The sequence below is a fragment of the Cupressus sempervirens genome, chromosome 4 (genome assembly GCF_028749045.1).
Source record: "Cupressus sempervirens isolate cs-2001-9-10 chromosome 4, ASM2874904v1, whole genome shotgun sequence".
NCBI classification, from domain to species: Eukaryota; Viridiplantae; Streptophyta; class Pinopsida; order Cupressales; family Cupressaceae; genus Cupressus; species Cupressus sempervirens.
Window position 1 is genome coordinate 488325659 of NC_143121.1, and position 17212 is coordinate 488342870.

Sequence of the window (17212 nt, forward strand, 5' to 3'; positions counted from 1 at the left end):
ATCATTTCCTATCCCAATGTAATTCTTTGACAGATACTTGCAAAGAGTAGGCCTTATCGCTTTAAGATTGTATTGAGTTGCAAGCTAAGCATCGGTGAGTCGTACATTAAAAGGACAAGTCTGTTGATATTTGGACAAAAAATTAATTGTCTAGTGCCGCTTCTTTATTACAGATGCCTTGTTTTATCACTGTGATATATAGTAATGGGATTGAGTATTTAATTATTGCGATACTTTGAGGATTTGAATTGTGTTGGATACAGTCAACTGTCTGAGACAAGCCGCCATCAAACTCTTGACATATCGAACCATTGAAACTTTGATATATTGAAATATTACATTGGTCTCCATAATCGTTGAGGATAATAGCATGATTACTGGATAATTGTGGATGTTCACTGCGTATTCCTGAATATTGAATATATATTCGACATCCTCCCCTAGAACTCGTCCTTAGTATTGGCAATTCCTTGAAATAAATTGTTTCTGCCGATGGCAATTTATTAAGGACACATTGACAAGGAAGCTTGGTGCGGACAAGAAGGAAGGATTTTCTGATGCTTCTATCGCTAGAGATTGAGCAATTAGATTTGGGTGGTTTGTAATTTCCAGTTCACACCTCAAGGAGGATCAACAATATGCTTACATATGCACCAAAGGCAATGCACATGAGCCCACGTGTATTTATAATGGAAGACTTGACAAACTTCTTTAAAAAGTTTTCGGCTGATCTAGAAATTCTCTTACACCAACCACAGACTTCTAGACACAGGCTTGCTGGAGAATAGACTAGTCTGCTAATGAAGGAATGGGGCAGTCATAATAATCCCACTGCCAATGATACAAGTTATGTAAATCAATTTGCTAACAAAGCAAATCCAGTCATCACAGCGAAATCCCTCCTAAGTCCATCTAGGATTAACACCTGTTCTGGTACCATGTTAGAGTTAGAGGATTGCTGCAAATGTAATAATACTGCCTGTGATTTCTGTATGTTTGAAATGCAGCAATATCTTTTGCATTTATATTTGGTAATGAGGCATAGAGAGACACATGTCCCTTCACAGGACATGTCTATTCATTATGGTGAAATTAATATAATAATAATAATTGATTATTTATATATATCTCAAAGGATTTATATGACAGAAGCTACAAAACATCAACAACATCAACAAAGATGTTAGTAAAACCCAACTAATTATTTGTATGAAAGGTTATCAATAAAAAAAATTACACATAATCCAACTGTCTGGTAACTAAAGATACAACCATTCATTATCATGAGACTTAAAAAATATGCAGATCGGGTATACTGATTAATTACCAGTTGTTATGCAAGGTGATGACTTTCCACTCCTGCCTCTTCATGCTTCAAAGCACATATACATTCAAGCCAATCAGCTCACCAAATAAAGATAAGAGAATTGAAATTATATTACTTAATAACACTTTGTGGAATCTGCTCCATAATAAGAGCATGGCAAGTTGTGATAGCAACCCTTCGGTGCAAACATCTCAATCGCATATCAGAGGCGGCATCATTAAAGTGCATATAACATCAGATATACATCAGAGATGGCTCCTATCAGAGCTAATTGCATATATAACATCAGAATATCAGAGATGGCATATTGCTGCCTGAGAACATCGTTATCCTGTAGATTGCAGCAGATACCGAATAAGAAAGACCAAATACAGCCATACAGGGTATCATGCATAATATGTATTGATATATCAGAAACAGCTATTGAATTACAAATGCACTCCTAAATTGCAGGAGTGCATTTGGAATTACCAGTCATTCATACTATATATATACTGGGACATTACATTCATACTTGCATTGTAAATTTTGGAATTACCAGTCATACATACTATTCATTATAATTACATTCATATTCCATTATTGTAGCATTTAGAACTACCAGTCATATATACTTAGATATTCATTGTTACTACAATCAGACTATAAATAACTCATATAACATTCATCATTATATCTGCATTTCCATTGTGTTAAGTAGACATTGAAGAAAGGAATCTCATAATTCACGTAGTGTCCATATAATCCAGAAAAGAAGACATTACATGGTTTCATATCTACCAGAGGTGGAAAACAAACAAGCATAGTTGCTTTAAGTAAATGACAACAAAAACACATACCCAGATCATCTTCCTAGAAAACCAATGAGCACAACTGGGTTGCCATGATGATTTAGATATTCTGTTTGAATGGGAAGGCATTGGTATGAATCTTAAGGTACGCTGAGTGCAAACCCATATTCTTAAGTATAGAAAGGCACATGAAGCAATATTCTACACAAAAATGTTTACCAGAAATGGCAGGGAACAATGTGTTGCACAAATAAAACGACTTTTCCTTTCCTGTCTTCTTCAATATTGTTGAACATTGTCCTGTTGCCATGTTTTGACATGTAAAAAGGGGATGAGGGGATAAAGTTTAAAACACTTTTTTTTTGAAGAGAAATTTATAAATATAACATGAGAACCAGTAATCTGCAATTAATGTAGGAGTAAACATTGGTGTTCACTGCAGTCCATTGTGGACTAACCAATGTGCAATAACTGATGTGTATCTCTCCAATGCTCTGAGTGTGCAATCATCTAATCAATTAAGCCCACATTTGTCTAGCTGGGGGTTTATATTTTGATGCACTCAGGTTGGTAATTTTTTGCTTTGTGGTTGTGCTCACTAGGTGACATGATATTTTGTCGTTCTATTGAACCATATTTGTACTATTTTGCCAATAATTTTTAAAAGAAAGCATTGTATCAATAAATGATGAGTCTACAGATGGCATGCCCAAACTGCAGTTGATTTAAAAAAATCTGGGTTGCAAGTCAGAGTACAGCACCATGAAAACATATATATTCAGGCAGCAAGACAGAAAGGAAATGAATGAACACCAAATGAACATACTTGTATTTAAAAGTACAAATCATATTAGTACTTCAATAATATCAGGGTCACGTTGTTGAAAAACTAGCTCACATTGACTGTAACAAACACATCTATTGATTTCATTGCTTTAACACTAGAATAAAGATTATTGTTCCTAGCAAATATTACTGTAGCTACAAATAAACTGGAAAAACAACAAGGCTAGCTCATAATTGTAAAAAGTTTATTGCATAAAGGGTAAAATGTTGTCTTTGTGGCAGAAGAAGAAACAGCCATACTTATCAGTGAATTTAATTTAAATAATACCTCTTATCAGGACTAACTACACCATTTGTGCAAATATGCTGGCAAAAGCCAACTAAAGTGCACCTGTACATAGGTAGACAGTCTCTGCCAAAAAATGAGACCAAACATGGACATTGATGCACATAAGACCAAGACATGAAATGAGACTGTTAAAAGACACACTGCCTTACAACACTTTCAGACACAACCTCTTGTGTTGTGCAAAAGGAGACGTGTGTAGTAGGTAACAGTTCCAAAGCAAACAAGAGCGAGAGAGAACAAAATAAATAAACAATAATCTGTGGATTGAGAACAAAAAGGTTGTAGGAACCTCTGCGAGTTCTAACTGTATTTTGCTGGTCTGACTCTATCATTTCATCAAACAGTTAGTATGCAATGTATGATCTTAACTTCTCTATGTTCTTGAATCACAAATACCATACAAATTACAAGTGCTATGCATAAAAATTCTGCCAACATTTATTTGGTCATGAGTCATAACTATTGCAAGCTAGGGTTGTCATTGCACCAAAAGATCGACCTGTCAATGCCCGATACAACCACTAGACTTAGAGAACACAATGGGCAGTTCATGTCACGAATCTCAGAGAGAAACGTTGGCAGTTATTTAGACAATCCTCCCCCTCATCGTTACCCGAGGAGATTCAAAATTGTGACCAAGCTCTGATACCACTTGTTACAAGCTAGGGTTGCCATTCCATCAAAAGATAAACCTATCAATGCTCAATACAACAGCTAGACTTATAGAACAGTAGGCGGTTAAGCCATGTCATGAATCCCGAAGGGGAACGTCGGCAGTTAGTCCAACAATAACATGCTAAAGCTACCACTTATACCGTAGAGACAATTCATCTAGCACTTGGTATGAAAATAGTATGATGATGATGAGCATTTTAGATAAGATATTACATCAAACATTTGGTGTGCTTCTTATTCCTTCACATCTAATTCAAACAAGATTACAATAACAAATACTATGAATAAGGATTTAATTAAAGTCTGATAAAGGAAACCTGCAGCTGTTTACATGCACCAAATCAACTCCAAATTGATGACACTGACCTTGGAATCAATCTAAGATTGATGCTGAAGCCTTGAATCAAATAACGAAGGTACTCTTATTCCAAAATGTTCCCGTTAACCATCAAACACTGCCCAGCAAATAAGAACACGGCCTCACAAACCTGGGCAGCTGCCCATAGTTAATTGGTGGTTGCTTAAATTCACAAGCACAGACCACTAAAAGGCTGCGATCTGCATTCAGTTTGTCCTCCAGACTTTGCTGTACTTGCTGAAATAAAATGCAGAAACTTCCTCTCAATTTCATCACCATATAAGCACAATGATGGCTCTGATTTAAACCATCCTCAAGCACAATTTCACTGGATAGTTTCACCAGTTAGAATGCAAAAACACTAGGAAGAAATCTCAATTCTTTCAGCTCTCAATATCTGAAACCCTTGGCACACTCCTCATTGTGCCTTTGATCCTTGCACTGAATGCATTTGTAATTCACGAATCCAAATCAGCTTAAGGATTCTTGGTCACACTTTTCCTAACTTAAAATGTGACAAAGGCATTTAAAGAATATTTGCTTTTGTTCCCATGTTTAGAATATAATAGTTTATTATATTTCCTCAAAATATAAGTACCAAGTCGCTTTATAATTAAAATAAACATTTAATGCACTTGAGTGCACTTTATATTAAAAAAATAATATTTAATCATTAATTAAATGGAATTTAATTAATGATTCATAAGGACTTTAATAGCTCATTTAATTCTTTAAAGGACTCACTCCATATCTAGGTTATCATAGCATCATAGCCTGACTTAGACACGAAGGTGCCCTACCGAAAATAGCACTGACCATAAAGTGGCATACTATAAATGGTAAGCCTCTGAAATTGAATCAACTAACAAATGAGTCAATCACCATGCATATCATGAAACCAGGTGCCTCTACCAGATATAGAAGCTCCTCAACAATGACTTACTATAAACAATAAGTCTACGAATAACTACTCCAATCAATGATATTGAATCTCAACACTGCCACCAAGCTTTTCAGGGACCCTGCTAAAGATACTAACCTTGACTTCCCAAAATAAACACTATAAACAGTAAGTGTGCCAATATGACTCAAACAAAGAGCAATCCTAAACAACCATGACCGCGTGGACTAGAAATATAGCCTCTAGCTTGACAAAATGAGACCCTCTATCTACCATACTTAGCCTACGAGGAACAATGGTCAGCTAAACTAAAAAACTATATTGCTCGTGACAAAAGAGACATTACAGTTCACCCAAACTAAGATTGCTTGTCTTCAAGCAATCACATCTGCAAAGAAATTTCACTACAGTAAAAGTTTAAACAAAGAATTTGACATGTCCCACACTGAAACACAAGTACAGTACCAAAATAACTACAACTACACAAAAATAAACAACCCATCTGTATCATAAATGTGCACATACATGAAAATCAAAGGTGAAACTGTTAGTAACCCACACCATGTACATGCTGCAATACTCCCTAGTGAACTCAAACTAGAACTCAGATGTATGCAAAGGACAACATGAAGATTAGTCGTGACTAAGCATTAGAGTGTTCATATGCCAAGCAAGTCAATATTAACATATTTGTTTGGAATTGCACAAACATTGAGGTAAACCATTTTTGGTTGACTTGATGCATGTTTTAATGATCGAGGAGTAATTTAAGGAGATGATTACGCGTTTTGGCAAGGATCATTAATCTCTATATAAGGTGTTTAATCAATCAAAAAAATGGAAGGTTTAAGCAGCAAAAGGGAGAAATCTAGATCGTTCATCTTGATCTAGAACCTTCTCTAGTTGGTTATAAAGAAGGATCTAAACCCTATTTTCTTATGGTGAGTGTGTATGTACAAGAAGGGAAGTTTGGATGCTTGAAGTGAAGTTTCTAAAAGAGAATCAGACAGAGCGGCCGAGCAGAGCAGTGAAGCACAGAGCAGAGTTATATCAAATCAGAGTTTGGAAAGAGGAGATTTGTAATCAAGCATTAGAGTGCTAACTGAAGGATCAGGTACTGATACATTCTAGCAAAGTGAATCAAGGTAAATCTCTTAAGAGAGTGGTATTAACAGGCCCATGTAAATCTCCTAATAGAGTGCTTACTTTGTTGTAAGTTTCAAATTCTTTAATCAAGGTAGAATAAATAAGTCTTGTAGCTCTTAACACGACAGAGCCCCTCACAGGGTAGATCACCAAAAGTGATCAAACTTGTAGCCCTAACAGGCGAGATTTATTGCTGCAGTAGTTAAGACTTGTTGGTGTCATCCCCACCCTAGTTGTTTCTGGGTTACCAAATCTTTGTGTTATGTGTTAATCATTTACTTTCATTTTTATGGTTGTGATCAATAGATTAGATCTGATAAATCATTGCAAAATATGTTTATATGATTTATTATATTGTTGAGATAAGGATTAGTGGTGATAGATATTAGTTTGATAATTTCAAGGACAAAAGTTTTATAGATCATGATTCACACTCCCCCCTCTCAGTATCTTGTTTTCCCAAAAGACTTCCAACAATTGGTATTAGGGGATTGTTCTCTTAGTAGAAGTCTACCCACTTGAGAGTCAAGATTTTGGAGATAGAGGCTTAGAAGTTGGGAAAGATCATTGAAAACCAAAAGCTTGATATACAGCTTGCACTGTAGCAGCTTGAAGCAGCAAGAGAGGAATTGAATAAATCCTTAAAGAAAAGGATGGAGTTGGCAATCTAGCAAAATGACACTCAATATCAAGAAGACAACACTGAAGGACTACTTGATGATGGAAATTTCAGTGAAAGTGATGCAGCAATAGCAGATTTATTGGAAAGGGACAATACACTGAGCGATGAGATAAGAGGATTAAAAAGAGAGCATGAAATCCAATCAGTAAGACTATGGGAAGTAATTGAACAGAAAAAGAAAGTCGAGGAAGACAAGACAACGGCTAATGAAGACAAGAGACAAATGGCCACAAGGCTTGATGAAAGAATATCTAATGTGTAGAAACTCACTCATGAGCAATTTGATATGCCCAATCAATTGCTAAGTGCAAATCAAGAACTCAATAGGAAAGATATGGAGATTGCAAATCTGAAATCTGAGAATGATCATCTAAAGAATGAGTTAAGGTCTGGAAAGGAATTCGTTGAAAGGTTGAACAAACCCAAACAAGCTATGAGATACCATGAAGAGTTGATGAGATCACAAAGAAGACCCCATGATACATCTGGACTAGGCTATGCCGAGCACCTATCATCTACCGAGAAAAGAGAATCATCAAATAGTGGAGAACAAAGGAATGCAAAGCCAAAGAACAGCAAGCCTACATGTTATCACTGTGGGAAACCAGGTCATACAACAAACATCTATAGAAGCAAAATTGGTGAGCAAAATCCTAAGCCTAAATTCAATGGATATTGTTTTAATTGTAAGAAGCAAGGACATCAAGCACATGAGTGTAGATCCAAAGTCAGCAATACACCAATTGCACCTAGATTTGAAGGTTGTTGCTACAATTGTCATAAGTATGGATATAGAGCTCAAGAGTGTAGATCAAAGGCAAAACCTAATTGGACAACCAAGAAGCAAGGAAATGCACCTAAGCAAGGTAACTCCTACAATTGGAATTACAACACAAGGTACAATTGTCATTACTGTGGCGAATATGGTCATATTGCAGAAAATTGCATTAGAACTCATTTCAGAGGTATATCCAAGAGTTGGATGAATGGCAATATAGTTTGCTATAGTTGTCATAAGATTGGACATTTGAGAAGAAACCGGAAGACTCGAGCACCAACACCAAGCAATGAAGAGAACAAAGGAAAAGGCAAAGTTGATGTAGAACAGACAAGAAATGAGATGAATCAAACATGGAGGAAGAAGAATGAAGGCAACAACAGTAAGGATGAAGGCAACGGCAGTGGAAATAGTGAACCTGAGATCACCCAATCCAATGGATCAGGTGATCACACTACCTCAAATTAAGCAAAGAAGGTATGTGAGGAACTGTATTTCAAATGCTATATCTTACATCAATTCCTAACATGTGATGTAGTAAAGTCCATATCAGCATGAAATGAAATGAGATGAATCAAACATGGAGAAAGAAGGATGAAGGCAACAACAGTAAGGATGAAGGCAACAGCAGTGGAAATAGTGAAGCTGAGATCACCCAATCCAATGGATCAAGTGATCACACTACCTCAAATTAAGCAAAGCAGGTATGTGAGGAACTGTATTTCAAATGCTATATCTTACATCAATTCCTAACATGTGATGTAGTAAAGTCCATATCAGCATGAAATGAGATACATTAGGACAGTTATGAAGTGTGAGTTGAGTAAAGTAAACATATACCGAGTTGGCACATAGCTGATGCCGAGCATCAGTATAGATGGCAATAGTGGTCGAGTTACAATGTTGATCGAGCTCCTGTGTGGACCGAGTTGATATACTTGACCGAGTTGTGATTTAGAGTTGGTATGTTGTTGTGACTGAGTTGGTGTCATGACCGAAATAGTGAATGGAGTATGAATGCCGAGTTGGCTTACGGATGCCGAGATAATTGTCATGCCTTTTGAATCTGCCCACTATATGTACGAAACATAAAATGCAAGGGTATTTCGACCGTTTGAGGGTATATAGTGGATTTTATGTTCATTTCTTTATTCACCCAACGACTTAGAGTTTGCAAAGTCATTCAAAGGCGATTCCAAAGCGATTTGTGCGTAGTTAGCAGAGATCTTGTGCGTGTCATTGGCAAAAGTAAGTTTGCAAGGCTTATTGGAACTGAGTTTGTTACTCTGTAAAATCATTTGAAGTTTAGAAACCCTAGTTCGCAATGGCATCTTTTGCGTCTAGATCTCGAAAGGAAATATTGAAGGATAGTAATGCCCAAATTGTGCATAATGGCACGTGCCCTCCGTCGAAATTCAGGGCATATCCTGAAATCACAATGACTGGAGATGCATCTGGTGCGTTATCATCAATTCCACCACGAGTCATTATAGTACACGTGCGATCTTGCTATTTGTGCAAGATTGGTGAGATTAGAGATTTTGAGTTGAGAAATGCCTACGACAGGCTATGTGACAATGGAGTTTTGAAGGAAGAAAACAAAGTAGTTGCCGAGAAAGGGCTTACCCATGCCCTAGCTTTTCCAACGGTTTTCAAAGACGAGTGAATCAAGATTGTTTAGAGCAAGGTGCACGACATGAAGTTGTGGCTGGAAAATGGATCGGAGAAGATCACCAAATCGATCATCCACCAAGTCACTGAATACCCTACCCTAGACCGAGTGAAGATTGTGCAATGCCAAGCCAAAAATGTGATTGAAGAACTTACCAAGGTAAAATAGAATGGTCACGGGATGTCAATTGATGCAATTGATGATCCTGTCATTGAACTTGCAATCCGAGTGATTGCTCACAAATTCTATCAGTCACGCCGACTAAATAGCATGCCTTGCGTAGCAGTGGATTTGGGTTACAAGATTGTCAAGAAGGACCAAAGCTATGATTTAACCAAGTTGAAGTTGATCGAACTAGCTAAGAGTCGGGAGCCATCAGAAAAGCAAAGAAAACTTCATGTAAGTTTCGCTCACTCATATTGTGCACATTCTTTTATGTACAAAATTCATAACCGAACAGATAAATGGTTACATTGAGCAATTAGGAGACAATTTTGAGACAATTTTGAGACAATTTTGGATGCGTATTTTGATGAGTTTAAAGGAAAAATGAAGAATAGGATAAGAATCCCTAAGTCGATCGTTGATCATTATTATGATCACATTTATTTCATGGTGGATACTGACTACACCTATGCTCAAGCTATTATGTCGAGGGTTGCATGGTTGAGGCTGATGCTATCTGAAGTAAATATTGATGAATTATCTACAACAGTGACAGCATAACATTAGAACAAATTGATAAGAATGTCGAGCCATGCGGCACATATGAAACTGCGAAGATCAAGATGTTGATGAAAACAAAAGTCCTTAAGATGGAAAGGAAGAGAGAAAATGATTGAAGACTTAGAAGGAAAACTTGGAGAGGCACCCCTACAAATTACAGAAGGTAAAGGGGAAGATCATGAGAGTGATGAAGATGATGAAGAAGATGAATCAAAAGGCAAAGAGTTATTGGTTACCGAGCCTTAGGCACCTAAAGGCAAGAAGGTTGTAATTGTTGATCCAAAGGTCAAGAGGAGTTTGAAGAAAATTGGTTACACCGCCCTCCTCTACACCTCAAAGGAGTGACAAGACACGGATCAAAGGCAGCATCTCCTGTAGCTGTCAAGCCGAAGAAAGGAACAGTAAAGATTACCAAGCCAACAAAGGGAAAATCTCCCAACAAGAGAAAATCAAAGGCAAAAGAGACCGAGCAAGGTCAAAAGAAGAGGCTGAGGAGGAAGCTTATTGTGAAGCCTGATGATGACGAGGATGATGATGAAGGAGAGAGGAGAGAATCTGATGATCTGAGTAAATTCTAGATTGTGCCAAGGAAACCTTCTCAGGACATAGAAAAGGTATGTGAAAATATTCGACATTCAGCAAGCCTTACTGGATTTAAGCGTGTTAAATATGATTCATTAGATAAAGGAGATAAAGAAAAAGTTGAACAAGCAGTTTTGGATATGATGGTTAACTTTAAGCACACGCCTATAGAATTGGGTAAAGAATTAGCAGAGAAATTGTATAATAAAATGGATTCCAAAACTAAAATTTTTATCTCATCGAAACTTCAAATTTGTGATCCAAAGGTCAAGAGGAGTTTGGACCATTGGAATCTGTTAAGATCAAATTTATGATTTTTCATCTCATCGAAACTTCAATTCTCAACAAAAAACTTTTGACTTGACTTTATCTGCTTTCTATTCAATAAGATGTAACATACTGATGTAGTGGCCACTTGATCTCACTGAGCTATATTGTTTCATTTAAATTGTTTCTTCAATGTCTTTACTATCTTTTGATGAAGTTTAGTGTGTCAGTTATCAACACCTTTACTTGGGACCTGCAATCCACGTGATGAGTCATTCATTAACCTCAATCCTAGTGGGACCGTGATCTTCCATTTGTACTTGGATAAAGTTGAGTTTGTCGTTGACAACACTTTTATGTTTTGTCGAAGCCTCAATTCTTAACAAAACTTTTGTGGGACCCAACAAATGGAGATGCTTGTCGATGATACTTTTTCACTCAGAAACCTGCTCAGAAAAATTTCAAAATATACCTGAAAAATACATGTCAAAATATACTAGAACCCTACTCAAAAAACACATTTCAAAATACCCCAGAAAATACATGTCAAAATATACTAGAACCCTGCTCAAAAAATACATTTCAAAATATACTAGTGAAAACCGAGGACACGTCCTTGACCCTAAACCGAGTCCCAAGATGAGGGCTTCCCTTGTACGTGGGGACGATGCTCTCAAGTTTCCACACCACCACCCATTTGTTATCTAAAAGTTGGAACTTCCTGAGGTTCCTAAAATGGCAAGGAGACACACGAGCATTCCATGACCATTCCAGGGATGCATGCGCATTCCCCGACTAAAGGTGAATTTTAAAAAGGTTTTAAAAAGTTGCATGCTTTTTTATTTTATTTTAGGTTCTATTTGATTTGCATGCAAAACCATTAAAAAGGTTGCATTTCCAGGGGTCATGCAAGAGGGAAAAGGTGATTGGCCTGAAAGGGGAATTGCCCCTTGACCCACCCCCCACCCCGCTTTTGAATTTAAATACAAAAGAAGAAATTGATGGAGAAATTGTGTCAAATCAAGTTAATGTTTATGTACACACTTTACTGAGATCCAGTGATGAGGAGTTTGCCTTAAGGGCCCGTTTTGTTGTTGGAATATGATTTGGGAATTGGCATTCAGAATTCTGGATTTGGGATTCTGGAACTTGAAATACAGATTAAAATTTCCAGAATTTATTTTGGGACTGTTTGGTTCAAACCCAAAAATATTTGATATTTGAAATATCCCAAGCCTTTTTGGTTCAAAATACGAATATGTGATTCAGAAAATGAACATAAAAGTTAAAATGATAGAGGCGGTTCATATCTCCAACTTTTTCAGGGACCTATTCATGGTGCTTCCAACTCTACCCATGTCGAAAATGCCAACAACAGAAAACCAGATATCTTAGTTGAAATTGCTGCTGATTTTGTAGCCCGTGATAAATGAAACTGAATGGAGAGCTTCTCCGCATTGCTCCCGAGCAGAAATTATAGGTTTGAAATTTAATTAAGTCTTGTCCTGAGAGCTTCGGCAAGGTTTTCTCAAATGGTTATTTGGCAGTCTAACTTGGCAAACGATCGGAAAATACAATATTTACGTTTCCATTCATTTAACACATCCAATTTGATGAAAGATTCGTAACAATGAATGTCTCAGGTTCAATATCTTCCACTCGAAATGCATTCTATGATTGTGAAGCTTTGAGTGTCATTCTTTGCGGCGGAAGATGTTAAGTCCCTGCCTACAACTGGGGATACAACCTCGTCAAACCTATTCAAACATTAGCTACCATTTCGGCAATGTGTAGAATCTATTTGATGAAGACCCCTTCTTATCTATTCAAGGAAAAAAGATAAGAAAAAAAACATCCACACAAAAGCAACAAGTGAACAACAATGAGCATTATTTGAAATCCTCATTTTCAAAAATGGGATTTAAAACGTGGATTCTGAATAACAAGTATTTTGAGGGGAGATGGAATTCTTGTTTTGGGGGTCAAATGGGGATACCAAATCCACCTTTCCCCAAATTTCAATTCCCATTTTGCAGACCCAAACAGTGGATTAGGATTTTTTGAGAATTCTGAATTCTAATTCCTGCTCAACTCTGCAATCCAAATGGACCCTGAGGGATGATTAGAGGCCTCCCTTCACAAAATTTTGACATTGCGTATTTGTTTTGTTATCGTGCTACTCATTGTAATCATTTTTAAGATACTTATCGTATTCATATAATAGAAATCTTTCATTCACCAATTCAACAATTTCATTTGTCAAATTGAAATTTTATTTAGTATTCTAATTCTATCGATATTCGATGTTCAATGTTCAAGCGTGTACTTTTAGTATTACAGTATTGTATGAAGTTGCAATTTTGCTATTTTACTTCTTAATATCTTATACAGCTTTTCATGACTAGAATTTCAAGCACTATATGTATAGTACACGACTCCTCCCCTCCCCCGCTTCCCTGCCATCATTGCCCTCTCATCCCTAAACTTAGGCCCTTTGTCCCCCAGTCTCCGAAACTCATCCTATCCCCCCATCCCACTGTCCCTGATGGGTGGGGTATTATGGAATATACTGGCATATTTTAAAGATATCTGGCCCCGTGGTTTGTACAGCTCTTTATAGGTGCCAAAATCTGCCCTGATTTTTTCCAAATATGTTTTGCATGAGAGGAACTTCAATGTCAGGACAGTATGGGATAGAAAAAAAGGAGGAATGAACAATAAAGACGACCCAAATCAAAGATACAAAGAAGAAAGTATATGGCTGGAAGAAAGGAAAAGCAAGGTGAGAATTGTGGCTTGTGATTTCAGCTAAGGCACACAGCAACCATGAGCATAATGCAAGGATTCATCCATGCTAGAGTTCTAGTTGTCAACTGTCTGACATTGTTTTCTAGCATATCTGTTTGCATCTTTGAAAGACAATTAAGCATCAGGATTCATAATAGCAAATTAAAAGCGCAAAGTTTTACTAGATGTCAGCTGTCTAGTATTTTGTTCTAGCATAGCTGTTTGATTCTTTGATAGACAGTAGGGTGTTGGGACTTGCAATAGCAAATTAAAAGGTCACGGTCATATATGGAAATACAAAAGCAATCTGAATGTCATGGTAAGCACGGGGCATAATGCAGAAAATTGGAATACAACAAATAAGGAACTAATTAGGATGACAAGAAAAACACCATTATAATTTTTTGACTTTGTAGATTTTAAAAAAGACTTGGTAATACAAGAAACCCCAAGTAAACAGAATGAAACAAAACCAAAAGGAGGACATTCAAGTGCCTAAAGTATTCAGTTTACAATGGGATATAATGTTATAACATGGCCAAACCGAGACAAAAAGTGGATATGTATAAAAATCAATGCAGCAATAACTAACAATCTCAGCTAAAATATTAACGGGATTAAGCTTACCATACACAAGCAAATTGGGAGCAAATGAGATGGGCTGTGAACTAAAGAAAAGTGGCAAAGTATAAGATGGTCGAGGTATAATATGATGTGTAAAGCCAAAAAGAGACAAAAAGTGGATATGTATAAAAATCAATGCAGTAATAAGTGACAATCTCAGCTAAAACATTAACAGGATTAAGCTTACCCTACACAAGCAAATTGGGAGGAAATGAGATGGGCTGTGACCTAAAGAAAAGTGGCAAAGTATAAGATGGTGGAGTTATAATATGATGTGTAAATACAAGATATAACGGAAAATGGAAATCAAAACATAACAGTGAAAATGGGGACTGAAACATAACAAGGAAAATGATACTGAAAATCAGAATTGATTGGGAAAAGCACTGAACATTGTACTGCTTTGACATTACTTAGAACAGGCTCTTATCAGTATTTGAATGATATTTACTAGTTGCATATCAAGCAAGGCAGATTAGACTGCATCACCAAATAGTATATACTAAATTTATTTACCACATTAGCTACAGATAGAAGTGGTAATTCATAACAAACAATAAAGTTTCAAGATATGTTTATGCAAGAGAAAACCACAATTTCATTTTATTTTCTCTCAACAAACTATAAAATCCTCTCCAACAAAGACAAGTTTATATTGATTATGAATCCTAAACAGATTCTATAGGTTGAATTGAAAGAGAAAATCATGTACAAGTCAAGTATATCAATGTTTGCATTCACTACCAATAGGGCTCAATTTTTTCCTCATTTAAAGTCCAGCTGTGCACTGTGCTAATATTATATAATGCACACAAGTTAATAATAAAAACAATAAACAGCGTGCAATCTTCTATTTGATGGTTAAACTTGTTAATTGCCTACCATTCTTTCTCTTTGGCGTTTTTTCTCAGCCTTTACAGACAAATCCTCCAATGGCATGCCTTGTTGGACATCTCGTTCTATCTTCTTCCTCCAAACAAATCTGCAAAAGTACAGAGAAATTGATGCACATTAAAAGATAGCATGCAAATCTAATTTTTTAGCAGTAGCACAATCTATAAATTCTAATTCACTTCATGATTTTGTGCTTGAAGAAAAATTTTACATTCTTTATACACCAATAAGAAGCAATTAAAGTGCATTCATTAAATTAGGTTTGAATATCCTGAGACCAAGTCACAAATTTGAGCTCTGATATTGCACTTCACTTTGATTAAAAAAGCCTGAAGCAAGAATAGAATAAAAATTACATACTATCATAGAATTGATGCATTTGACAAACAAACAAAAAAAAAATCAGAAAAAAGCCAATAAATTCGATTAAATAAAAAATACATTTAACTATGTAGATTTTGAGTCAAACTCACTGATCCACATTTCATGAGTGGCAGTTCACACAAATTCATCTCTTGTGAGAATGAATGGTTTGTTTAGCACTGAAACTTCCTGGGAATTCACCCATTTCAATGCTACTTCAACTCAAGCATAGTCAACCAGAGAGTTTCCCCAAGATCAAGGCCACTTAGGAAAAATACATACTTGGATAAAGGTACTGTTTATTGATAAAAAAAGAAAATGTTTAAGTCAATAAAACGAACTCAATATCTAACCTCTGAATTCTCCCTATAATTAAGGATAATTTAGGAGATCTAAATCTAATTATTGTCTATTAACAATGTATGTAATATTACAGGTACTATGTATTGATAAAACAAGAAAATGTTTAAGTCAATAAAACAAACTCCATATCTAAACTCTGAAGTCTTCCCATAATCAAGGATAATTTAAGAGATCTAAATCTAAGAATTGTGTATTGACAATGTATATCATCAAAGCGTGATAAAGCTGCAATAATCTTGTTTTCAGTTACTTTCATTTGACTCTACAAATAAGGTGAACTAGTACGTGTATGAGATAAGTCAAATGCACATGAAGTGGGAGAAAGTGTTTTGTCATGCATATCCATATCATCAATGTCATCAAGAATACTAGTGCAGGCAGTCCTGCAGGAAACCTTGACCTCCATACTACCAATCAATAGACCTATACCATGTTCAGCATCTTCAACATGATCATGAGAAGGCTGTGAATTAGTGATAGTTGGCTGCTCTTCTTTTTCAAGGCCAACAGTAAGCTGATTATTGTCTTCCTCGAAGAAATTTCTGCACCTATCTTTTGCAAGGAGATCCTGGACCAATTCATAATTTATTTATTTTGCCATACCATTCTTGTTTTGAAGCTTTGGAAGGAAGTCCACATGATCAATAAAAAGTGAGTCTTTCAGAACCTTTGGTGGGAGTTTGTTATATCCTTCACATATGCCAAGTATTTCAGTTCTTGCATCGATTGGGAAATTCAGGACTGTTGATGTATTTTAAAAATATCTTTCCTGATTTTTTCCAAGTGGTGTACCTTTCCCACGACAGCTTAAGTGACACTCGCAATAATATCAATCTATGAACTCGCCCAACCAGATTCAGTCACTGTTTTTAGTTTATATCCTTGTACAATTCATCAAATAGAGATAACAAATCAAGTTTGCATACAACTTCAGGTGTGCAATATGACTATCAGCAATAATCTCAAGAAATACACCTCAGAACAGAATGGAGTTGTATATATGTTGAAAAAGGAGTACCTCACTGCTGCCTGGAATGATCTCTGTCCAATTGGAACGACATCTGCATTATGATTTAGTAATCGCCAATTGCAGCTTAAGCACAAACAAACAGAACTCTGATATGTCTGCAAGAACCTTTAC

At 36.2% G+C, this 17212-nt stretch overlaps 1 protein-coding gene across 2 annotated transcripts in view; it reads right to left on the reverse strand.

Annotated features, from left to right (window-relative positions):
• Positions 1-17212, reverse strand: part of LOC149562077 (cactus-binding carboxy-terminal, cactin) — a 203787-nt gene that overhangs the window by 151696 nt on the left and 34879 nt on the right. For both annotated transcript variants that reach the window (XM_089825617.1, XM_089825616.1), the window contains exon 3: positions 15334-15433. In XM_089825617.1, coding sequence (XP_089681743.1) covers positions 15334-15433 — 100 coding nt within the window. The remainder of the gene's footprint in view (positions 1-15333; positions 15434-17212) is intronic.